Below are 26,387 nucleotides of genomic sequence, written 5' to 3'. Positions count from 1 at the left end.
TTTTAAAAAATGATAATACCCAAAATATATTTTTAAAAGTTTGAAATTTTACCAGAAACTCGAAACTACAATTAGAAATCTCAATCCAAAACTTAAAAAAGTATTCATAATACTGCAAACATATATGAAATACCCAAATATAACTAATATACACAAAATATTTTAAATATTTTGGATACCCGATCAGGTCTCGGGTAGGACTCATAATCAAACGGAAAGGACTGCGGATCGAAGAAAAAACAAAATATGTATTTTGCCAAGTTCCTAGACAAAACCAAAGCTATATTTTTGGGTCGATTTTGGTTTGATTTTTCAGATCCGGTAAAATATTCAAGCCTAGAGTGTACACCAATTCCAAAATAGTAATTCACAAACTTAGTTTACAATCCAAAAAATAATTGGTGCTAAAACACATATCAAAATCTAGTTCTCTTTTTTTTTCTTATGGAATCTCGATATTGTTTATTTTTTTGGGTCTGGCCCCAAGTGTATACTAAGAATGACTTTGAATTTGTGATACATGTGTTTAAAGAGATTTGCACTGCCACTAACAAAATCCAAACTGGTGAAGAAATTTTCTCATCCGTATTGCCTATTTATGTAAACAGAGTAGATTTGATAATCGATCTAGAGAGTCCATAATATATCAACCAATAAACCTGAGACTTTTACAAGTTTTGAGCAAAAAAATCCCTAGAGGAAGTCTCCACAAAATGTTTTGTGTTTTTTAACTCTCGAATCTGAACGCTGACCTTGGTAATTTGAGAACGAATCATGTTTCTTCTTCACCTCAGAGAATAAACATAACTCTTGTTGGTCTCTTCCTTTGTAAGCCCGGCTAGACCCAACATCAATTGTTGTGGAGGGTGGATGATCTGAAGATACACCAAGCCTCAAAGACAAATCACAGAACCTCTCTGTTCTTTCTTCCGGAGCCTTTATACTAACAGGCATGCCCACGATTATAGGCGTCTCAGGGACTCTTGAAGACAAGTCCACTTGCTGAGTCTGATTAATACCTCCATAATACAAAGGATACACCGAACCCAAGTTCATTGGCGCTGGTGCTGCTGTACCTGGAGCAGCAGTGATAGTCCCTAGTTTTCTAGCCAATGGCTTTTCATGTAAAAACGCTGCTCCTCGGTTGTTGCTGTCCTCAAGAACCTCCACTGGGATTGCAGGTTGAGCGGTATGGGTTGGCTTGTTAGTCTTTTGCGGCTCATTAGCAGATGCAGAAACAGGTTGTTGGTATTTTGGAGAGAGGTAAGTCCTGACGTTACTATGTCGTTGGCTTCTTGAAGCTCTTACAGCAATGCACCCAAGGTTAAGAGCAGCTGATCACAGACCAAAATAAACAACATAATGCAAACTTTCTAAACAGTTAACAGAAGAAAGAAAGCAAAGGTTACCTTCAACACAAGGAGGCAAAAGAGGGCCAGTCTCAGTGCTTTCATCTCGTCTAATAATGGTGTCAATAGCATCATTGACTCTATTCCACATAGTATCAGCATCTGTATACTCTTCCTAATGTTAAAAAACCAAAGTCAGGAAGATTCTGATATGAAACATAAAAAACAAAACAACTTAGGTAAGATAAGAAGAACCTCGGAGTTGGATTTAGAGTACATGATTTCCTCGGCTTTCAAGACGACAACAGGAAGCTTCTCCTGCCATTCTTTGTTCTTCTTCGTAGCCGCACTGTGTGCTTCCATGGCGAGTCTGAAACCCTCAAAAAGTTTTAGAAACCCTAATTAAAAAGAGTTTAGTAATTGAGAAAGGGTGAGAGGGAAACCTGAAGATCTGGCGGATGATGGAACCTCGAATGGGTTGGTGACGATCGCTATGCCAAGCTCGTTTCACACACTCGTAAGGTCTTGGACCTGGCCTAGGCATCTTCTTCTTCTTCTTCTCTCTCTCTGTCGGAGCTTAGAATGGGTTTAAGCGATCAGAAGGGGATTAGGAAGAGGGAGAAGGTGAAGCAGATCTGAAGCTTGTTGAAAACTTATAAAGGCATCTCCATGTTGGTGGGAATCTCTCAGTTGTTACTGCGTCTCCATCGTCACCGTCACTCAGCTGCTCCTTTTATGATTTTTGGGACCAGTTCCTCTAAAACCGAACCTGTTTTTATGATTTGCCAGATAAGACGGTGTTCTTTAACTGTGTCCTTTTCAACTTCAAGTAAGAGGCAAGTACTTGGTTAAAAAATCGCTAAAAATGGAAACGGAATTGAATTAAACCGTACGATTTTTTTCTAACCGAAGAAACAAGATCAAATTTCAATTTTACTCTACTTCTTGAACCGTTAAACGGGTTTAAACTTTTTCTACCGAATAACATTAGAACCGATCAAAATCCGGTTCAGTTAGGAAGATCGTTAAAACTAATAGTTTCTTTTTACATCAAAATACTAATCTATTGTTTTAACTAGTTAAATGGATTTTGTATAATTATTAATTTCTTTTATTTTACTAATTATTTTGAATAGGTAAGTAAAATAAAAAACATTACTTTTAAAAGCATGATATTTAAAAGCTAGAGTTGTGAAATATCTTTATGTTTTAATAAATCCAATTTCAAATTATATAGAATAAAATGTATAAAATATAAATATAATTATGGTTTTTAGTATAAACCACATAAGCCAAAAACCAAAAGTAATAAGATGAATCAAATTAAATAAAAAATATAATAGTTTTAATATAATTCAGACAAACCGAAATACCGAGAAACTTAAATTACAAACACACGTAGTTTGAACTCTCTCTCTCTCTCCTCTCATAGAGAGAGGTTTTTCTCTTAAAACTAAAATTTATAAGTTAATTAGTTATTTTAGAAATTATAAATGACTATGATATAAATTAATATATGTAATTTTTGTTTATATATGTATGTGAACCTTTTTATTTATATACCATATATATATGTATACATATATTACATAATGTAACATTTTGTGTATTATATATGTAAGAAATATATTATTATATTTATATCAGTGAAATTTATTACAATATAGGAAAAATAGAGTATGTGTGTATATAGAGAAAAGAAAAATATATTTTTAAGAAGGTGACTGGTTGTGGATGTAAATGCTTTAGAAAAGCCAAAATTTAGCTTAGAGTCATACATGTCAACCAATCATGTTTTCTTTTCTTTTTAAAAACTATAGCAAAAAATATCTTTTAAAATAAAATAAAACTGTGGAAATCTTTATATCTAGAGAAAAAAAATAGTACTTCATAAATTTACAGCAAAAATACTTACAGCAAATAAATCCACAGCTATTATTTCAAAGCCTAAAAATAAAAGCCACAATATTTATTAATCATCCCTAAAAATATGTTGAAAAGGTGCTCTAGAAAATTAGCTCTCCATGGTTAAAATAAAATAAAAAAGTAGATTTTGCTGTGAAATTAAAAATTTTGATCAAAGCTTGATTGATTTCATTTGAATGATGTGGGAAGAATTAAAGTGTGTACAGCACTCATAACTTTAACCAATCACCCTTAGTTAGGCTTTTCGGATTAAAAAAATAATAAGAAAAATTTAATAAATATTTCAAAGTTAAGTAAATTATGTTAAGTTAAATTATTTAGGGGGGTGTATTCAACCGAGAGTTTCAGGTGATTTGTATTAAAATGACAAATCCACTGTTATTCAAACATGAATTTTAAAAACTCATTTAAAATCCACTGTTATTGAACTTGACATTTCGTAAAGTACTCTGAAATCCACTGTTATTGAAAATATTTTAAGTTGTGGGATTTTAAAGTTTTGAGGTGATTTTAGGGTGTGTGGGTGGAGTTTCTTAGTTAAAAAAATTAAAACTCAAATCCCATTGTTTTAGGTGATATTCTAGAGTAGTTTAACAAAAATCACCTAAATCTCTGCAACTTATTAAAATCATCTAAAACTCCATTAAAAATCAAATCACATCAAATGTTAAATTGAATACATCCCCTTATTTAAGTAGGGGTTAATTTCATATTAAAAAAATTAAATGTATATTTGGACAAATTTATAGATTCAAAAGTACAAAGAGACAAATCAATTCCCAATATGGCCAATTAGCCAATTTCCCCCATTAAAAATTGATATATCACATAAGTTGAACCGAACTGAATACCGGATTGGACCGATATTTGGACTGAACAGTATACGACACCGTATAGTGGGAAGGTGTGTCCACCACATCGATCCTGTAATCTCCCGGCTCCGTCTCCCTTCCATAAAACGAACATCTCCGCCAGATAAAACTCCGATCTCTCCTCGCCTGAAGATGCAGTATTTCTACATATTGATCGTATCTATACTCCTCCTCACCCTTAATTTCAAGGTTCCTTTTCGAATCTCTTTCTTCATTTTTTCCCCACACAATTTTGCGGATCTCTGACTTTTTAAATTTTATTTTTTATTTTTTATTTTTGATGAATTGGATTTTGATAGGGTGAAGCCAGTGTCTCTGTTTTCTTCATTGATGGATCCAACAACCAATACCTTCGTCCACCATCACAGCAGGTTTTCATTCTCCATTCCCTCCTCTTACCACTTTTTGTTCGTTCCAGTTCAGACATGTGGAATCTAAGATTGAAAGGATACGACTTTCCTGGTTACATCGACATTGGTCTTGTTTTAGAACATCTGTTGATGAGATCTATTGTTTAGTCTAAAGTGGAACCAAGTTGATGTTTTTGTCTTTTTTTTTTTTTTGCTCTTGTATTAATTTTTGAGCGTTTGGGGTAGAATCAAGCAATGGTAGTTAAATCACATTTTGTCTTTTGAAATGAAATCCAACAGGCGCTTCCCATGTCGCTCTCTCAAGTATCTGCATCAGTCTCTGCCTTGTTGGGTTTCGCACCTCCACCTACTTTAACACCTGATGGCTCATCCATGGTTTTTTTTATTTCACTACTCTACTAAATTTTTTTTCATTCTTGGTTAAAGAGTCATGTACTTGATCATCCTTTTTTTTTTTTACTTTTGCGTAGCTTAACAAGATTCTTAAACCTAATCCATTTGAGAGGCCTCGTGCTGCTTTTGTGCTAGAAATCGCTGGAGCTGATGGTATGCTTTATCTGACATGAACCAAATTCTTTTAAATTCTAAAACATTCAAGTGTTTGTTTTTACTTGCAGATGCGCTTGTGGAAACCTTACCTAGTCATTCTTTGCTGGGCAATGCTGTGAGAGGCAGTATCAGTTCTGATTCTTACAAAGATGATATTGAACTTCCAGGTGCCCCCTGATAGCTTGTGTAGCAGAATTATCTGATAAGCATTGAATAGTTTCTAGTTTTCTTCGTTTGGGTTTTAAAGTCTTTTCTGAGAAAATGACGTTAATCTTTTCATAATTTCTGCAGAAAGTGAAGTAGATGTTGTGTCTGTCAATGAACCCTTAACTGATGCGACTGACAAAGACATGAACGAGTTTGTGAGTATACAAAGTGCAAACAATATTACCTGTCTTCTTTTTTTTTTTCATTTTTAATGTGACCACTATCCATAGGCATCTTGGTTGGGTGGATCATATGTTGCTGGATCTGCTGAACCATTGACTGGATTGCTGAGTATCCCTCTGGCTGGTGCGGCTAACGTTGAGTTCCATTTGGAAAAGGTGATATTTCCATGAAAACTATATGATTTTCCAAGGATGAAGTTCCGGAATTGCTTGTGATCTCAAAGGGGTTTTGACTTGTGTTACCGTGGGCAGGAAGCAGAGAGGAAATTTGCTTTGAACCTTTTGGAACTATATAAGAATGTCAAACGAGCTGTCAACCTTCATGAGGATTTATCTCATCCTGAATTAACAGTTGGGCGCTTTGGCGGTATCCATGTAAGCACTTTTATTTCTCATTTTTTCTGTGTGTTTTTTCCCTTTCACTTCCACAGTCTTAGTTTTGATATATGAATTGGTGAGTGGAAGTCAATGCTCAAGTAAATATACATTCCTGGGGTCTCTTAAAAACATATGATTGGTTGTTGCTTGTGCACTCTTTTCGGGTTATAAGGACCTTGTGATGTGTTCATTTCTTCAGCTCGTAGACTTTTGCTGCTGTTTAAACTCATATTGTTCAATGATCTTGTTATTCAGCTTAACCCCACTGTAATATCTTTATTCTCACGGGAAATTACAGGCTTTAGCACAGGAGTATGGACAAGGTATGGCTAAGAAAGGGATGAATGTATTGCTTGCCACACTATCGAAGCTATTCGATCTGTTGGAGACATCTCATAAAGGTGAAGTGTCTCTTTGATTTGTTAATCCACTTGAATGTTTTTTCTGTTCTGTTTGTAAGCTGAGAAATGTTTGGGTTCTTGCAGGCCAAATTGTTGGAGTGATCGTCCTTGATGATAGAGTAAACCAAGAATCAGCTAATTTGCTGAGCGTTGGGTCTTCTTCTTCTCGTTCATATGCAAGGTCGATGGCTGAAGTGGAGGGAGTTCCAAGTGCAGCCATTATCGCTCAAGTTATACTTGTTAGGCTGACGCTTGCATGGTTAACTGGAATAATCCTTCTCATTGCAACTATTCTTGGGGTAAGTTCACATGATGATTCCTTATCTGCCAATGTAGAGTTGAAACTTACCACTGAAGTGTCTTGCTAAAGAATCATATCATAGTTTGTAAAAAAAAGGATTTGTAGCTGAATATTGAAATTATAAGTCGTTGGAGTTTTAACAGCCGTGCTTCTCATGGTTGTTGCAGGTGTACTTCCTTATGTACATGCCTTTGACGAAGGACACGCTTCTATATTCAAACGTCAAGCTCGATTAATACAAGATTCAGCCGTGTTTCTCAACTGGCCACATTTGAAACCAGTAGTCTTATTTAAATGTTTTAAGAGAAGGATGACACTCTTTTCTGTGGCCAGACCAGTGGGATGTGTTTATGTGTATATCAACCTAAGGTTGCATTCTTCTCGATTTATAATTTATTTTCTTCTTAAATACATGTGGGTCTCAATCCTAAGAATAATAAAGAACAATTTGGACATCTTCATGTAATCTTCTGTTTCTTGTAAGAGCTTTTTATCAATGGAATATGAATAGATTATTGTAGCTTCTTAAGAACTTCTTAATGCTTAATTAATTTTAATACGAATCAGAAAAAACTATAAGAGTAGATTTGACATGTTTCAAATACTTAACAGGGATTGTTTTATCAGGAATATAATTTTATTAGGAATTTTGTTCAGTTTATTACCAGTATTCCGGTTCAGTTTATAATTAATCTTAAATTTTCTAATATTTTCTATTATTCTTATCATTAAAAAGAACAAAACCCCACCTGAATTAGGAATTTAGGATTCAAAGCCAACTTTTTAATTAATAATAAATAAAAATAATTAAGATACGCGCTTAGGAAAAGAAAATTTTTGGAATATTTCCGTTTTTGGTTTGCCTATCTATATATAGGGTTAGAAGATTAGTCTCCACCGTTTCTACTACATAAGAAACGAATCAGAGAGAAGAAAAAAAAGAGTAAGTAAGAGATAGGTTTAAAGCGACTGCGAAGTGCATTATGGCGTCCGTCGATGAGAATTTAGAGTCACTCCTGAGTTCCGCTAAGGAGATCTATGACAAACTGAGTGACTCGGAGATGAAATCGTTGCTTTCCTTGATTCATGCCTTCAGTAACAAGGAAATCACAGTTAGCGTGCTCAGTAAGTCTACTCATCTTTTGTTCGGCTACCATAAAAACACCACTGAGCAACAGCGTCACTCGGGGATGGAATCGCTACTGTCCTTGATTGATGCCTTGAGTAACAAGGGAATCACACATAGCGTGTTCAGCAAGTCTATTGATGTTTTGTTCGACAACCATGTTAAGACGACCAAACAAGACTTTGTTGAAGAAGGTGAGATCCGAGAAGATTACCATGCCTGTGCGGTTAGGGCTGACGTAGATGAGAGCCCGGAGAAGAGTGGAGCCCACGTTAGGATTAGGGTTAAGATAGATGAGAACCCTAAAGAAGATGTTTCCGAGGAAAAGAAGAGAAGGATCTTGCAATCGGAAGAGAAGAAACCTAAAAAGTCAAGGCGGTTAGACCGAGTGACACCGAGCTACAAGCTTATCCCTGAGGAACAGCAATATCCTGTTTCAGACAACCTTGACGACCCAGAACTGGACTGTCTGAACAACAAGTACTCTGTGATGCAATTTAATGGTGCTTCGGGACATAAGCAACTGAGCAAGTACGAAGAAGCGATTGAGAGATGCGAAGAGGACATGTTTGAGACTGATATGTTGATGGGATCTCTTGAAAGTGCGGTGAAGAGCGCTGAGAAAGTTTTAGAGGAGGAGATGGGAGTGGAACAACTTGGAATGAAGTTCTACAGGTGCATCGAAATGCTATACCGTGGAGATATGTCTGAGATTGTGAGAGAAGACCACAAGAAGGCTTTACCTGTCATCTTAATCCGGTTGAAGCAGAAGCTGGATGAGCTCACGGGTGCTCGGGAAAGCTGGAAGCCTCGCTGGAAGAAAGTCTTTAAGGAAAACACTGCAAAGCAAAGAGAAGCCACAAGAAAAAAAATGAAGGGAAACAGTTTTTGTTAATGTATGACTTTTGGTTTATTTGTTTTGGTTGTTGTAATGTTCCATTCAACATCACATTCACACAGCTCTCTGATCAGACTATTTGTATATGAGTTATTTAATGCAATCGACTTTTCTAGATTGTGGAGGTTCATATAGAGACTCGTCTTAGGTTTGGGCTCTGTAGGCAATGCGTCTGGTCACAGTCACGAATTCCTCTGCAGGAGTAGGATGTAACCCCAACCTGTGTGTTTGTTCACACAAATGTTAAATTTTAATCCTTTGTTAGAGAAACTTCAATCACTTGAAAGTGAAAACTGGAAGTGTTGTGATTCATTTTACTAACAGTGCTGTCAATTGCAATTTCCTGCATTGAATAACATGACATCAGCCACGAATTCTCACCAGAGGCGGCCTTGAGGCCAAGCAAAGGAAGCATCCGTTTGCAGCCTCAAATTTCACATAAAAATGTAACCTTTAAAAACAGCCAATATTTCTGAAAAATATACAAAACCAGCCATTTTCCCACTTTTTAATTGCGGCCTTAAGTAAAAATGTAAATCTCAGGACCGGCTCTGATTCTCACCATTAGAATATGTATGCTCAGTATACGATGACTTCATGTAACTAGTGAAACTAACTGTCATTGGTAATGAGACATTCTAGTAGAAAACTAGCGACCCAAAGTATTATTATGTAATAAAATAATATTCTTACATAAATATAATTAATCGTATTTTATACATATCATCATATAATTAATAGTATTTTATACTTGCTATCATATAAATAATAACATATATTATATTTTTATAATTTAATGTGAAATATAAAAACCATAATTTAAGTTATTGTTTTAAATTGAGTTTTGTATTGTATTTTTCTTATATATATTGAAAATATTTTTTATAACAGTTATTAGTTACTATTTTAGTAAAAATTAATTTTTGAATATATGTATATTCTTGAATCAATTTTGATATGAATCAATTTTAAATTATTATTTTGATTTGAAATATGTATATAAAGTTGAAATTTTGTTTTATGATTAATTTAGACAAAATATGTTTTAGATAATTAAATTGGATCATTCCCGTATATTTTAAAGTTGGTCCAGATATATAGTTTCTCATAATATAATGAATTTTCAATTTTTCTTGATAACGTAAATCCATTACTTTTTTTTTAATTTACTGACATCTATTTTGCAAACAACATTATATTATTTTTATGGTGCAGTTCATATTTCTAAACAATTCCTAAAGGTTTTTTACTTTTAATAATATAGATTATGATGGAATGTATATTATTTAAAATTTTAGACGGTTTTATGGGTCTTATTATCAGTACTAGGTAAAGAACTGTGCGATATCGCAAAAGAACTCATTTCATAAAAAAATTATATTGTATATAATTGAAATGGTTATCTAAAATTGTAATGACTAACACCAAATATTACAATAATTCTTGTTCATTATGAATGCAACAATCACCCATGACTATAAGGATTTATCACCAAAGATTCTAATTGTTCATCACAAAGAATTACAATGTTTCTTTTAATTACTTGCAACTGTTCATTGAATTAATTGCAAAATTTCACTCAAACAGTTACGTAGATTCATTTAAATCTCTAACGATTATCTCTCGTCTAAATGTGTCAGTAACTCAAAAAAATAAATAGCACATATATCAAAAAAGTTATAGAGACAACTTATTACGGAGAGGATCAATTGACTAGCTCACATGAAATTTTAGCAAAATATTGTTGTACCATATTACAAAATTGATCCTTGCCCAATAATATTTTGACGCTATCATATTTCAGTTCAAGGTAGTTCACTAACGTTTATGGTTTTTTCTATTAAGAAATACATTTTGACTTTTATGAATAATTATCGTCACCACCACTGTATCAGCCTCAAATGTAAATAGAAATGTGCATATAAAAAAATATTTTTAGTTTACATTTTGTTAATGCTTATCTATTAATAAAAATATTTTCTAAATAACTTTAAATATTTTATCTGAAATCCAAATAAACAAAACCGATTAAACAGAAAAACCTGCACCAAAACATGATGCTATAAACCATATACAATTTAAAAACAATATATTTAGTTTTGTAAATATATAATATTATAAATTACCAAACAAACATAATTACCTGGATATTTTTATATATTTTTATATTCCTTAAAATGTATATAAAACATATACGAAGATGAATGAAATGATAACTCCTTAAAAATCTATTAAATTTTTAAGATGAAAAAATCTTAAAATTTATATTTTGGAATGAAAACATATATTTACACCAAATTATTGCTCCTGAATTTATGCAAATTTTAGGATAAAAATATCATTATTAAAAGACAATCCTTAACATTTCGATAACCTCTTAAAAAACAAAATGTAATACAGATACATATGATAAACACATAATTCTTAAAACTAATAATTGTAACAATTATTAGTTTAACTGCTTCTTAAAACTAATTTTTCTTTTATAACGAAAAGACATAATTTTAAAAAAAAAATAAAACTAATAATCATAGAAAGACATTTATTTATTTAACTACTTTTAAAAACTGTTTTGACGTTTAAATGGAAAGATAATTCTTTAAACTAATACAATTTAACAAATGAAAACAAATATTCTATATTTTTCTTGATGCAAAGATACATATTTATGATGACAAAATACAAACTTTTTCACAACTTTTTCCAATAACTGCATATTGAAAACATATATTGTTTTTAAAACACTATAATGAAAAGACGCTAATTCTAGAAACATTGCAAATTGCAATGGTTAATTAAGTTCGAAAGTTGATCACCAAATATTGCAATGGTTAAACACCAAAACTTGTGGTTAACATTTAAAGGTTGTAACTAGATAATGACCCGCCCTTTTTAAGGGCGGAAATTATTTAAACAAATATTTCTAATTGTTACCGAGATTAGAATATACAAATTATAAAAATAATAGTTTTTTATATATATAGTTTTTGAATAATATTATTTTTTGTTATAAAATATACACATTTTTAAATTAAAACTTGTAAAGTGAAACCTCTATAAATTAATAATGTTGGGACTACACCAAAACTATAATTTTTTTTTAATTTATAGAGGTTATTAATTTATCGATATAATAATTGAACCAAAAATGCAATGTTGGGACTATAAAATTATAATAGGGGAATTTTCAAAAATACCACTTTTAAGGTACCATTATTCATCTTTACCACCACTAAGTACATATTTTCAAAAATACCTTTTTTATTAAAATGTTAAAGACTCTTATATCTTTATTTTTATATGTTTTTCAAAATTTTAATCCAAAATTCTAAATCCTAAACCTCCAATTCTAAACCCTAAACCCTAAATCTTCAACTCTAAACCCTAAACCCTAAACTATATACCCTAAATTCAATATCCTAAACCCTAAACCCTGAAACCTCAACTATAAACCCTAAATCCTCAACTCTAAACCCTAAACTTTATACCCTAAACCCTAAAACATCAAATCTAAACCCTAAAACATAAAATCTAAACCCTAAATCCTAAACGTTCAAATCTAAACCCTTCATTAAAAGTAGTGGTAAAAGTGGTTAGTGTAAACATGAAAAGTGGTACTATGAAAATGGTATTTTTGGCAATTTCTCATTATAATATTTATAAAAAAATAGTGTATATTAGTTTATAGAGTATTAACTCAAAGAGTTTATACTGTATATAAACGTTAATATGTGTTAGATTCAAAATTTATAGGTAAAATATTTAGACAATACTTTTAATTGTTACTGAGAAAACAAAAAAAAATCAAATAAACTTTAATTCCACAAAAATAATGTATTTTTATTATAATATTTTTTGTGGATTTATTATATTGTATTTTATTTTTAAGTTTCAAATACAATGTTAGTTGGTTAAAACCCAATATTTATAAGGCTTAAGGTAAATTGGTTTACATAATCGTATGGCCCTTTATTTGTAAATCAACACAATTTTAATAATTTTCCAAAGTCCATTAGTTAAACCATTTATAATGTGTATTTATGTTGGTTTAAATTAAGTTGTTAGTCAATATTGATATATTCAAGGAACCAAACAGATTTAAGTAACCAAACACTTACTATTCTTAAGAATGTCCAAATTTAAATGACAACTTCTAAATGGTAGATAAATTTTAGGACTCTAAATTAATATAGTAGATGGTTCATTTTTAAACAGTTGCAAATATTGATTTAAACAATTGTAAGAATTCATTTAAATGGTTGCAATGATTCACGTAGATAATCAGCGGGGTTGGCCTGGTGGTGTTGAGGGAGCTTCGGCCCTAATACGCACCCGGGTTCGAACCGCTGACCAGGCAATTGGGGTATCTAATTCCCCATAGTACCAAATGGTCCGCCTCGCGCCGAGGGGTTGGCCCCTGGGGGTGGAAGTCCCTCCAGGTTAAACAAAAAAAAAAAAAAAAAAATGATTCACGTAGATCTCCAACGAAAATGGTTACAAATGAAAAGGTACCACAAACAGTTATGAACAAATTTATAATGAAAAGACATATTCACTAAAATCAATCAATATAAATAGTTATTTTTAAATAAAAAGACACAACTTTTCAAATTAATTAAATAGAATTCACACCCTTTGAAATTAATTAGGATTCCTATTATTAGTAGATATGTCATTTACAAGGTGACCATATAACAAATATGCAGATATGGTTAGCTAATAAAACAATGAAGACTGTCCAAACTACCTTCTTTAGCAAAATGGAAACATATGCAAAAGAAGCAGAATGAATTGTTTTTACGTCACACTTGAACAAAAAAAAAGGATCCCAAACTTATGTTACAAAAGAATGATGAACAAAGAATCAAATCGCATTCCCATGATCAGAATATGATGCTTTTCTCTTTGAAGATTGCAAGTGAGTCAGCTTCAATCCAAATATCATAACCATTTCTCTTCATTGTCTTTTCATCTCACAATCTGTGTAAGTTAGTGTTTCAAGACTTGGGAGTGACTTCAGCTAACTTGCTCTGCCTTTTTACCCTTTCTCGGTTTCTTTTTCTTTGATTCAACACTCACCCAAGTATACCCTGCTGGGATAGCAAATGGGTCTTGTAAAGCCTGGGACTTACTGCTTAAACCATCTTTGTTTGATCTGGCTCTACGAAACCACGAGGAGGACCTTGAGTTGGTTGAAGCAGCTGGACTCTGATAGCCAGAAGAAGCAGTGGGGCTAGAAGCAGGCGTCTCAAACTCATCTGCAGGATCAATCTCTTCAAACTTTGTGAAAGTAACAAGCACTTTTATCGTCGGTACCACTGGAATAGCAACCTACAATTTTACAAACAACTTAATAAACTCATCTTGAGGAACACCATCAGATCATTAAACGATGACATACCTTGACTGGAAATGTTCCTGTGGGTAGCTTTGTAGTAAGAAGCTCTCTAAGACGACGAATTGCCTTGACTTTGTTTGCAAGTATGTCAAGCAAAGGAAGCAGCTCCTCTGTTTGTAATGGAAAGTTTGGAGATAGCCAGAGAACAGGACGTAAACCTTTCTTGTATTCACTCTCCTGGAGAGTCTTACTCAAGACTGATGATGATACTCTTGGCTTCCTAGTAAGCTCATTATCTACCGAGTGTCTTCCTGGTTTTATCTGATTATCACAGTCTCCTAGAAGATTACTTACTTTCTCATTCACACAAAGAGAACTTCTCGGAGGCTCATACTTGATTTCCTTCTCATGTTTTCTTCTCCAGCCTCCTAACCACCCTTTCTTCTCCTGTTTCTTGTGAGACGGACTCAAATCAACATTAGGGAACTCTGGTAAGTCCAGCTTAAGAGCAGCCTCTAGTTGCTTCTTCTCTTCATCAGTTAGCACATCGCAATGATGATCATCATCATCTTTATCAACCGATGAACCAGGAACCTTTCTAGACTTAATGCTAACAACCACATTGTTCATCTCATACACCTTAGCTTTCCAAGGACCAACCATCTCACTCTTCTCCTGCCTCCTCCAATTCAACTGCGGGTTTAAAACCGCACCCGTCACATCGATCCCGGGTCTAAAGATACTGCTCTTACACATGGAAGCCACTTCTTTCCTAACATCTTCATCCGAAGGAAAACCACATGCACCATCCAACGTATTCATCACTTCTTTATCCTTATGGTTTACCATGTAGAGCGACCCACGTGGCACTTTACCATCTTCAGACCCATCACCAAGAAACAGTATGCTCTGGTCAGACCTCTGAATCTTGAAACCATCAAACCCAGCCATAGTCATATCAGCTCTCAGATTCGAACCCACTTTCCACACCTTGTAAGTATCAGAAGGAGCAACCTTGGAAACAAAGGGCACAACAGAGCTCTCGAAGTGGAAACTCATCTCCAAGTAGAAATCTTTCATCTCTCTCATCGTTGCTATCAGACGTGGCAGCCTCCTACACCACTTAGCCCAAGCTAGAGGCTGATAGTGCCTAACTATGATCATCGCTATCGACTCTTGTCTGCTGCAGACAGCTTCTTGCAACGCGTTCCATCCGTCTTCGTTCTGCAGAGTCCAGTCAGCTCCAGCCGCCATCAGCATCTCGGCTGATGTTGAGTCACGGAGCTTCACAGCTAAGTGGAGCGGCGTGTCGCGGCTCGGCACGTCTCTTCTGTCGATGAGGGCGGAAACGGCGTCGGATTTGGCTTCCTCGGCTAATGAAGCTGCTTCGGAGTGAATCTTGGAAGGGTCTCGTGGGGTTGGGAGAGAAGAGAGTATTGATCTGAGAGTGGCGTAGTCTCTTGACGCAACTGCTCTGTGTACAGAGCTGTGTGTATACTTGGACACATCAAGATTCTCCATTTTTGATCAAAGGAGATGGATTGAGTGTAAAGATTGAGACTTTGCGTTGTGGTTCCAAATCAAGATTCATAAAGGTTTCTAACCTTTTTTTTGTTGTTGCTTGTGACTTGCTCTGCAAGAAAAGCTTGCAAGCTTTTGTATTATTATATTACTTCGTAGGAGAGAAGGGAAAGAGAGAGTCTGTGATCTAAATCCAGATCAGACACGAGAATTACGCATGTGGACACGTGAAACAAAAAACACGGAGAGGAATTTGAGAGTATAATAAGGAAATAAATCAATCCCGAGATTGTCTTTACTGGGAGGGAAGCAATCATTCGAAAGAAACTCACAACTGGCATTGACTTATAATAAAAGAAATTTTGAGTAAATTGAGAAATTTTGAGTAAATTGAGATTTTTTTTGTTAATATATAATATAAAAAACCTTATAGTAATAAGCAAGAAGAAAAATTATAAACTGTATAGTTAGGGTTCTTATTGAATTGAGGGTTAGTAAATTTTGGTGGCATTTAGATTTGATGAATTTTGTATGGATTTTGAGGAAATTTGCATAATTTTGTAGGATTTGAAAACAAAAAAAATAAAAAATAAAAATCTATTAATGATTTAATAAACTTTAATATTTATTTTAAAATATGTTTGAGTGATTTAACAATGAGCAGTATTTTTTTATATACTCTCTATTCATTAATTTTTCACTATAGACATTCTTTCAAATCCCTTCAAATCCTATTTGATATATTTTATTAATAAAATAATAAATTTCTAATTTTCAATAAGCTATAATTTGGAAAAATAACTAATTTAATAACTATTGTTTTGAAATGATTTTTGAAAATGCTAAATTCACTAAGCAGAGATGTAAAAGAAAATAAAATTCCTTCAAAAACATATTAAATTATATTTTAATTATCATTTACTACCTGTTAACTCATATGAATGTTACTTTGTTTTAGTGTAAAAGATAATATCTATCTAACTATATTATTATTTGCAAAGTGATTTTTCGCAACCGACCTCTCACTAAAAGTTAAAACAGTTAATTCGTTTATGCCTGCAATGAAATATTTTATTTTAAAAATAATTTTCATTTTCTTTTTAATAGTTTATCAAAATTTTAGTGCTAAATCCCAAGATTACTATTATCATTATTTCATTTATAATATTTTTAGTAACCATAGTCACTTAAAATGACTTTTAACGTTCTAAATAACTAAAAGTTTGACTCTTAAAATTCAAATTTCATGAGCACTAAGACATTCCCAACTCTTGATCCACAGATAAGGGAAGTCATTGCAAACATAGCTGAAGGCAATGCTGAAAAAATCAACCGCATAATGAAATCTGCAAAGAAGGCCATTTATAAAGGACCTTGGCCTAAAATAATTGCTTATGTATAATACTATATAATGTTTTTGAGTTTTAGAAGTTATAAAATTTAATGTGATATGGAATGATCTTTGATTGGTTTGGCTTTAGATCTGCTCAAGAAGATGGACAAGGCGAAAACAGAGGCGAATGTTGTAATTTGTGACACACTTATTGATGGTCTTTGCAAATACAAACATGTGGATGATGCACTCAACATGTTCATTGAAATGCTTAACAAAGGAGTCAGGCCGAATGTTCTTTTTACTTTCAATGCCTTTGCTAAACATGGAAAGATTCTAGAGGCTGAAAAGTTGTACGAGGAGATGATGGCATGGAACTCTTTCGCGAGATGGTGCTAAGATGATTTGTTGGCAACATCATCACTTACAACATTCTTTTCCATGGTTTCTGTCAAGTTGGAGACTTTGATAAAGCTCAAGAAATTTTCAAAAAAATGGTTTCTAGTGGTTTAGCTCCCGATATTTGGACGTATAACATTTCGTTGGATGGGCTTTGTAAAAACGGAAGCTAGATAAAGCATTGGTCATATTCAAGGATCTTCAAAAGAGTGCACCAGAACTCGATGTTGTCACATATAGTATTATCATTGAAGAGATGTGTAAGGCTGGCAACGTGGAAGCTGGGTGGGATTTGTTTTGTGGCCTCAGCCTCAAAGGAGTGAAGCCTAATTCTGTAACCTACAATACAATCATCTCAGGCTTGTGTAATAATAGATTAAAGCATGAAGCATATATGCCCTGTTGAGAAAAATGAAACAAGACGGGTCTCTCCCAGATAATGGCACGTATAATGCGCTAATCCGGGCACATCTTGAAGATGAGGATGAACAGAGGGAATCTGGTGATCTGAAGAGACGACGATAGATACGGTTGTTTCGTTCACGCCATAGCTCATGAATTCATCCTATTGCCAAGCAAAGATAGTTAGGAATCGCATCCGTTTGTCCCCGGTACGCCTGATTAGACTTAAGAAATAGAAATAGACTATCTTACAAGTATTGCTGTTTTGCACCAAAAAAAGTATTGCTGTTAAAGTAGAGTCTTAAGAGCATCTCCAATGTAAAACTCCATTTTTTCTTCCAAAATAGAGTAAAAGTGAATATGGAGTAAAATTGTTCCAACCCTACTCCATTTTTCACTCCATAATAGAGTCATGAACAAACAAAAAATAGATTACTCCATTTATGGAGTAAATTTCAAAATGGAGTGAGATATGGAGTTGGGTTAGAGCATATGTTACTCCATAATCATTTTTACTCCATTTTGGAGTTAAAAATGGAGTTGGGTTGGAGATGCCCTAAGAAACATAGTTATCTTATAATGTTCTGTGAATGGTGCATGTTGATTGAACTCTCTTAAGAAAGAGGCTCTTGCGTCGAGGAAATGATTTACTTGTTATACCCCATTACAACATGTACTTAGATATGTGTTTTAACTTTGTTTATTTTTGTTATAATTATATTCAAGTTATCCACCGACATGTTACGAACTGCTTTAAACAATAGATACAATACATCATATCCATGCAAAATGCAACACACCATTTTAATTATCGTCTGCACAAAATCTAACAATGATATTTACTACCTAACTGTATTTGTCAGCTTTTCGTTGTATAGCATAGCCCTTAGTCTAGGTAGAATTTTGCTTCGTTAAAATTAACTCTTGTCTTTTATCATCTGGCTTACATGTGCAATGTGCTCCCACGAAATAAATCACCATTGAAATGTCCATCACATTAATGGCAATAGAGCTATCTGTTTAGTTAATATATGTGTCGAACGGGAACAAGATCATCACCCATATTTTTGAAATTCTCCGATATCTTATTTGTCTGATATTTCATAAATAGCGAGATAATTGGTACTTAAACCTAGGTTTTAATCAGTAACGACTCTCGAATATATATATAAAGGAAAGTTTTATCATATTATTTACAAAAATCAATAAACATGTGTTACTTACTTTTAAAAAAACAAAAAAAAAACATGTGTTACTTTTCTTATTAAAAACAACTTTTGGAAAGCTAGTTATAATGATTTTACAATCCACTGTTTTTATCTGGTATACGAAACTTGTATCAATGTGTTCAATTTCAGGTATATAACCAGGATTATGAAACTTATAACAAGGAGCGACGAATGTCACCTTTGCATTCAGAATTGTAGGTTCTCATTTGATCAATGGAGAATATGATACAACATACAACTTGCCAATATCTCGAGTCGGCCTGCAAAGAGTTAATTGCCATGATCAAAGATCCGACAGCATGGCCAGACATCTCACCTGAACTAACAGAGTTAGCATCACTTAAGGAACGCTTTGAAGATTTCAAGATTTTTCATGTTCCAAAGACATAAAACAAGACTGCTGATTCTGTAGCCAAGACTGCAAGAGCGTTTCATAGGAACTTAGTTTTTATGGGTTGTTCTATCCTGGTATTAATTCTCAGACCACCTTTAGTTTGAATGATAGAGTAATCGTTTGATGTCAAAAAAACCGGGATTATGAAAAAATATTTGATAAATCAAGTTCATGATACAAAATATCTAGTTCATGATAAAAAAAATCCAGCTCATGATTAACAAACTAAAAGTTAATAAAAATATTTGACATTTATTGTACTTTTAAAGACGATAGCTAATAAGATAACTACCATATATCCTATTTTGTCTAAGATAATGATGTAACTTGTCATACTTCTTATCTCGTTAGGACCTTTACCTTTGTATAAATAGAGGCCATTGCCTAAGGAATCAATAATAAAAACTATTCTTTTACATACTAAATTTATTTCATGGTAACAGAGCAAAAGATCTCAAAATTTTCCCCATAAACGTGTTTCTTAACTCTCAGAAAACATGTTTGATACTAATTCATCTGCGCCGAATCCACCTTCGACTACTTTATCTACTACTACCGATAAGTTCTTCCTACTCCTACACCCATCTGATTATCCTGGAGCTCTTTTTATATCCGTTCTACTTCATGAAGACAACTATACTGAATGGACAACCGAATTATCAAAACCAATACAAGCTATACAAAAGCTAGGGTTTCTTAAAGGAAGTCTAGTAAAACCGACCTCAGAACCTGATATATCTTGATGGCTTGCTACTAATTTGATGCTAGCGGGTTGGATTTGTACGTCTATTGATCCAAAGATACGATCCATGGTATCCTTTATTCCCGAGGCTCATAAACTTTGGGAAAACCTCAAGCATCGATACTATGTTATTAATGGTGTAAGAGTTCATCAACTCTGGGATGCAATCAACAACTGCAAACAAAATGGTCAAATGGTTATCGACTATTACTGACACAATTTGGATTCTCTCATGATTAAGCAGACCATTCCTTATTTTCCAAGGTTCGTAGTTCGATATGCATACATATACTATTCTATGTTGATGACTTCGTCATAGCATATAATGATGCTACTGCTTTACAAGAATTTATAGACTACTTACAACGCTTCTTCCATATGGAAGGCTTAGGCAACTTAAAATACTTTCTTGGTCTCAAAATCGCTAGGAATGCTTCTGGTTTCTACATCTCGCAAAGAAAATACGCCTTTGACATAATAACAGAAGCAGGTCTGCTTGGCACCAAGCCATCCCCCGTTCCAGCCGAACTTAATCATAAGCTCACTAAAGCTACAGGCCCTCTTTCCAGCACACATCAGTACAGACGCCTTGTTGGTCGTCTGATATATTTAAGTAACACAAGACCGGACCTCGGATACGCTGTTCATGTACTTGCTCAATTTATGCAGAAACCTTTATTGCCTCGCCGGGTTGCTGCCATACGTGTTGTTAAATATCTCAAAGGGTGTCCGGGTCAAGGAATCTTCTTAAAAGCAAATGATTATCTTCAGATAAGTGTTTATTGTGTTTCGGACTGGAGCTCATGTCCTACATCACGCCGATCCTTAAGTGACTACATTATCTTTGTTTTCACCGGTTGTGTGGAGAACAAAAAAGCAAGATGTAGTGTCCCTATCCTCGGCTAAAGCCGAATACCGTGTCATGTCTGTGACGCTTAAAGAACTGAAACGGATGAAATGCCTTCTTCAATCCTTCGGAATTCAACATCCAGCTTCTATGAAACTTTACTGTGATAGCTAGTCTGCAATTTATATAGCACTAATCCAGTTTTCCATGAACGCACCAAGCATATAGAAAGAGACTGTGATGCAGTTACTCCCAAACTCTTTACTACCGAACACGTGTCCTCCAAGAACCAACTGCCAGACATGCTTACTAAGGCTTTACCTTAACCTCTATTCGAAGATCTCTTGTTCAAATTAATTAGGTGTTCGAAATCTCAAACTTCCAAATTGATGAGGAGTAATAAGATAACTACTATATGGTTTAGGATAACTCCTACTATTTCCTATTTCGTCTAAGATAATGATGTAACTTGTCCTACTTCTTATCTCGTTAGGACCTTTACCTTTGTATAAATAGAGGCCATGACTAAGAAATCAATAAAAAAAACTATTTATTTACATTCTAAAGTTATTTCAATAGCTTTTTCAAAAAGCAAAAAAAAAAAACAATTCATGAACAAACTAAAAAGTATTGAATTGTGGGTTTTTTCTGTGTGGTTGGCTATGTTACATGGAAACGGAAGCGGAAACGTGTCGGAAGCGTATATTTATATATGTATATATCAAAATATATAGATTACAAATGTGACTAAAAATTATATGATTCAAATTAAAATAAAAATTTTGTTCATTTATAATAATTTTAAATGATTTTATGTTAAAACCGTGAAATTATACATAAACTAAGTTTATAAAATATTATTAAACTAATTTTTTTTTAATATTTCGCAAATAATTAACATAATATATTTGAATATAGACAATATATCTCTAATAAACCCTCAATGCATAAAGACAATATATAGTAAGTTTTAATGCTTGTGTATATATATTCTCTATTTCACTATTATATAAAAACAATGTTTCTTATATTTTTATTTATTTATGATATTGTATTTTTTTAAAACGGGAGCGTGATTCCAAAATGGAATCGTAAGCTTCTAACGTGTTTTTAAAGAGGCATTTTTGAAAACGCATTGGAAGCGAGATTCCGAAAGTTTCCACAAGCTTCCGGTTCCGAAGCGGGAAGCGGACGTCCGACAAAGCTTTCATGCAACCTAGGTGGTTGGGTTATAGGCATTGACAATGATTATGGCCAGCTTACGTTTATATGTACAAATTCAAAAGTTTAGGGTTACACAATTTTGTTTCAAAAAGGGGTACAAACTTTTTTTTTGCTTAAATTTGGGGTTACACACATTTGAGATAGTTCTTTGTTAATTTGTAATTGAACAAACTTTTTTTTTAATTCTCACGTTGGTTGTTTTGTTTTAATGAGATTCAGTAGATAACAAAAAGTAAGGATGTAAAATAACATTTATTGCTTAGTTTTCTTGATATAATTGTATGAAATCAAGAAGTTGAAAGAAAGAGTGATGGTGTGAAAGTTAAAATGAGGAGAGTCCTTTTGGGAAGAAAAAAATTTAATGGGTTTAATTGAAATCGATAGGTGCTATAGTACTAAGTAGTTAGAAGGAGGAAGCAAACAAGCATGGGTTCCGTTTTCACTTGTTCACTTACTTTTAAAATCGCACTGCCAAACTCATTACACTTTCCATGTTCTTTGTTTCAAAGATCTCTCCGATACTCTCTTCTTCATAATAAATGAAGACATATGTATCGTATATACAAAGGCTCTTTAAGTGGTTAAAATTGTTTGCGACATGACCATATCAATTAGTAAATTAAGTTTGTCGTACATGTAATGCTGACTCTGTCCAAAACAACCTTGAAAGATAAGATCAACTGATGATATCAAGTAATATGTACTATAAATTACACCATATTATTTAAGCTTGAAATCTACCTTTCAAATCGAGTATTATTTATGAATCTAAAGTCACTTGTAAGGGAGAGTATCATGTTGTTTTCCTAGTGAGTCCGAATGTTTGGGTTTCATTCATAAATAAAAATACTATTTAATAAATTACAACTGGTCAGCTTTACTGTTACCATAAATGAGTCCACAGGTTCACTTAATGGGGATGAGGCTTGTGAATCTTCAAATCAGAGACATAATGAATAACCCTTTTTATCGTAGCGTGAACGAGATAAAGAGGAACATGCATGATTTCCACATAATTACCTAATTATTTTTAAGCTAAAATACTAATTTAGTTACATGCTCCATTTTATTTGTTCTTTTATGCATTATAGATTATTTTCCCTTATAAATTTTATCCACTCTAATTCTTTTTGCCCCTTTTATCAAACGTCGCTATTTATAACAGTCGACCTATTTGCTTTCCTTCAAATTATATCCTCATCAAACAAACAAAAACATTTTGACTAAAATAGAAAATGAAGATCAGGGGTTTAATATTGGCTTCTTCTCTCCTGATTCTTGCATTCATTCATCACTCGGAATCAGCTTCAACGCGGAGTTTTCTGATGAAGAATGGATCCTACGAAGACGGAGAAGTACAAAATCTAAAGTTCAACTCCGCGGAGATGATCACTAACGCTACAGCTGTGGAGTCAAAACGGATAATTCCCACGGGTCCAAATCCACTTCACAACAGGTAACTTTGATCATTAATTCAAGAACAAGATATGTTTATGTGCATGTATCTTGTTGTTCTTTTTTTTTTGTTATAACCTATTATCTTATTGTCTAATGTAATGATGAAGATATGAGACATTTTATAATTAATGTTAATTACTCGATATTCTTTGCCTTTTCACACATATTTGTTTAAAACTTTGTTTCAAATTGATTTAAAGAAACCATATGATATAGGGTTTAGAGCAACCAAAAATACCATATGGTTGGCTCAGCAAACAACAATCTAACTTTGGAGGCGAAAAAGTGGAAAGTGGTTCTCTCTTATTTTTCAACATAAGTTTTTAGATCTATCGTTTCTATACTTCGCATGAACCACATGCCCGTCATTTTTTACGAAATATTTTAGTGAAAAAATGTCCTCTTCATAATTTTTGATGTGCTAGATCTTCAATGTAAATCTCTAACTCATTTTTAATGTTAACTTTTAATTCCCAAATCTATCTCCACAATTCCTTTGATCACTTTAACATAAACTATAAAGTGAAGATAGTTCACCTATAACCGGTGGTGGTGGCCTAGTGACGCTTGAGGGAATTACAAACCCAATACGGCAAATCCGGGTTCAACCCCACCGGGCACATAGATATGAGTTATTGCTTTCGGCTCATTTGAATGTCCAGAAGAAGGTCTATCCATGGGCTGTACCTCCACCTGGGGTTGTGTCTTTAATAGATCCGGATTTAACCATTTTTCAAAAAAAAAAAAATTAGTTCACCGTAGTCGAAAAAGATAGAATGTTTCTTTTCCTGCCCCGGAAAGTCGAATGTAATTTTTTTTTTATAAAAAGTAAGATGGGAGAAAATATATCGCATGGATGGTATTTTGGATTCACGTTGAACTTTAAATATTATACAAGTATTAGGCTGATACTTCAGTTGATTGTGTGAATTGTGTTTTGTATAGACAGTCGATTTTTTCTTGGGCAGAAGTTTCTGAAAATCTAATTAAATTCGCATATGTCAGAAGAAACTCACTTTATAGTTAATACTAAGTGTCTCCCAACTCCTACCTTGTCTACCTCTCTCTCTGTTCCGAATATTAATAATGCAGTCTTGCAAGTGTTTTGTCTTGAACGATATTTTTAGATCATTTTTCACCTGGTAATCTGGTTGTGTAAGAAGCCCTAATGTGTTTTGTCCTCTAAAGATCTGATTTTTACTCAGATAAATCATGGGAGCCCTTACTTTTTATAATCCTTATATGATTTATCGCTCCTTTGTTGAATGTTAATGGTTTACAAAACTGAACTAATCAACTCTCTCACAATCAAAACGAATCGATTGAGGTCAGTTTTAAGCCTGTGAAGAAGCACCGCATATACACAGGTCAATTCTGTGGCATATATTTGAAGTCAATCTGTAAATATATACTACGATTTTTGACATTAATAATTTAAATTTTAATATTTATATCTCTAACTGCAATTTTGCATTTTTGTCCATAGATTTGATTTTGCAAGGGTCAAGAATATATATTTCCTTATTTACAAGGGTCAAGAATAAGCAAAGTGTTATCTTCATCTCATGGATTAACAATAAAAAACCTATATTTCCTTATTTACACTTAAAACCACCTTTTAGTAGATATTTTTATGTTCCTTTAAACTCTATCTTTTATACTAATCACTAAACCTTATACCTTAAAATCAAGTTTTAAGATTTTGGATCGAAACCATAAATTTGGGATAGAATTTGAAGAGATAAATTAAGGCTTTGTATAAGAACTTAATATGTGTGGGTATAAACTTTAGAAGTTTATGATTCAAAATATATTAAGTACACATAAAATTATACATGTTTTATATTTTTTTATCTTTCAATATGCATAATTTATATTTCTGCCAACACATAAATAGAAAAACTTACATTTATATAGTTATATTTTAGTTCATTTATTTGTTTTGATTTATATATTGTAATTTTATTTCACCATTTAACAATTTTTTATTATTATTTTTTTTATTTATATATTGTAATTTTATTTCACTGTTTAACCATCACTTAAGGTGTTCATTATTTCTAACTGAATTATTTAAATTAGATGAATTCAATATTTTAATATTTTTTGAACATGTGGTTACGCTGGTGAATCTGGTGATCTATGTATGTATACATAGGTTTAGATATAATAAAAATTATTTATCAATTTAAAATCTCGAAAAACCGCTATTCACATATGATCTGAGACTGGCTGATCTGATATGGAAACTTAGGAAACCATGTAGTATTTTGAAATATTGAAATGAACTTTTAATTATTTTTACCATGCATAACACAGAATAGATATTTTCCATCATTAAATAAACTATTTTATTTGTAGTTATTTAATTTTTAAAAAACATATTGCTATGCCACCAAAAGAGAACTGTGATATAAATAATTAGAATTAGTTGATGTAATTTCAAAATTAACTTTAAAATAATCATTATTTATTTATTATTTATTTTAATTTTTGTCATGATTTCTATTTTGTTATAAGAAGTTACTCAAATAAAAATGAATTTAAAACAAAAATAAATTTCACATTTAATTTTATTTTTATAAAGAAAATGTATTTATATTTTTCTTTATTTTTATATTTTGTCTTGTTATATATATACTATGCAAACAGTATCTTTCGTATATATATAAATCTATTTATTAATTTTTCTCTATCGTTTAATTACGATCGATTCAATAAGCTTAAACTGTAGAACCAAAAATCTAATCTGATTTAGTGTATGGATTAAATTTAAAAAGATTGGTTGAAATTAGTTATATTTCAGTTTTACAATATTAGTTTATTTCAGTTTTACAATATTTAAAATGTATTAGTTAGTTTTAATTTTAAATTCATTTTCTTTATAAATACTATTTTATCTACTAAAATATGTAATATAAATTAAATATATGTCTAGGT

General features: G+C 32.7%; 6 protein-coding genes across 6 annotated transcripts; 4 read left to right on the top strand and 2 right to left on the bottom strand.

Moving 5' to 3' along the window:
- Nucleotides 1-595: 595 nt before the first annotated feature.
- LOC130503402 (uncharacterized) lies at nt 596-2,144 on the bottom strand. The gene is made up of 4 exons (XM_056998019.1): nt 1,793-2,144; nt 1,605-1,719; nt 1,410-1,524; nt 596-1,334 (listed from the first exon to the last, which is right to left on the bottom strand). The coding sequence occupies exons 1-4, from the start codon at nt 1,891-1,893 to the stop codon at nt 694-696; spliced, it is 972 nt and encodes a 323-aa protein (XP_056853999.1). The 5' UTR covers nt 1,894-2,144; the 3' UTR covers nt 596-693.
- A 1,987-nt stretch (nt 2,145-4,131) lies between these two features.
- Nucleotides 4,132-7,060, top strand: LOC130503401 (uncharacterized). The gene is made up of 11 exons (XM_056998018.1): nt 4,132-4,336; nt 4,447-4,518; nt 4,798-4,893; nt 4,989-5,064; nt 5,136-5,234; nt 5,359-5,429; nt 5,505-5,612; nt 5,709-5,831; nt 6,133-6,235; nt 6,320-6,534; nt 6,704-7,060. Exons 1-11 carry the CDS (start codon nt 4,280-4,282, stop codon nt 6,770-6,772), a joined length of 1,089 nt encoding a protein of 362 aa, XP_056853998.1. The 5' UTR covers nt 4,132-4,279; the 3' UTR covers nt 6,773-7,060.
- Nucleotides 7,061-7,519: 459 nt separating this feature from the next.
- On the top strand, nt 7,520-8,557 carry LOC108807757 (paired amphipathic helix protein Sin3-like 2). Its single transcript, XM_018580004.2, has one exon. It carries the CDS (start codon nt 7,520-7,522, stop codon nt 8,555-8,557), a length of 1,038 nt encoding a protein of 345 aa, XP_018435506.2.
- Nucleotides 8,558-13,175: 4,618 nt separating this feature from the next.
- Nucleotides 13,176-15,572, bottom strand: LOC130503404 (uncharacterized). The gene is made up of 2 exons (XM_056998021.1): nt 13,962-15,572; nt 13,176-13,891 (listed from the first exon to the last, which is right to left on the bottom strand). The coding sequence occupies exons 1-2, from the start codon at nt 15,417-15,419 to the stop codon at nt 13,577-13,579; spliced, it is 1,773 nt and encodes a 590-aa protein (XP_056854001.1). The 5' UTR covers nt 15,420-15,572; the 3' UTR covers nt 13,176-13,576.
- Nucleotides 15,573-20,296: 4,724 nt separating this feature from the next.
- Nucleotides 20,297-20,824, top strand: LOC108807756 (uncharacterized mitochondrial protein AtMg00810-like). The gene has a single exon (XM_018580003.1). It carries the CDS (start codon nt 20,297-20,299, stop codon nt 20,822-20,824), a length of 528 nt encoding a protein of 175 aa, XP_018435505.1.
- Nucleotides 20,825-23,146: 2,322 nt separating this feature from the next.
- LOC130503403 (CLAVATA3/ESR (CLE)-related protein 19-like) lies at nt 23,147-23,594 on the top strand. The gene has a single exon (XM_056998020.1). The coding sequence runs from the start codon at nt 23,225-23,227 to the stop codon at nt 23,447-23,449; it is 225 nt and encodes a 74-aa protein (XP_056854000.1). The 5' UTR covers nt 23,147-23,224; the 3' UTR covers nt 23,450-23,594.
- Nucleotides 23,595-26,387: the final 2,793 nt, after the last annotated feature.

Source organism: Raphanus sativus, unplaced genomic scaffold (assembly GCF_000801105.2).
Source record: "Raphanus sativus cultivar WK10039 unplaced genomic scaffold, ASM80110v3 Scaffold0934, whole genome shotgun sequence".
Taxonomy (NCBI): Eukaryota; Viridiplantae; Streptophyta; class Magnoliopsida; order Brassicales; family Brassicaceae; genus Raphanus; species Raphanus sativus.
Note: the sequence above shows the minus strand (reverse complement) of the source record. Positions and strands in the feature narration are given on the sequence as shown.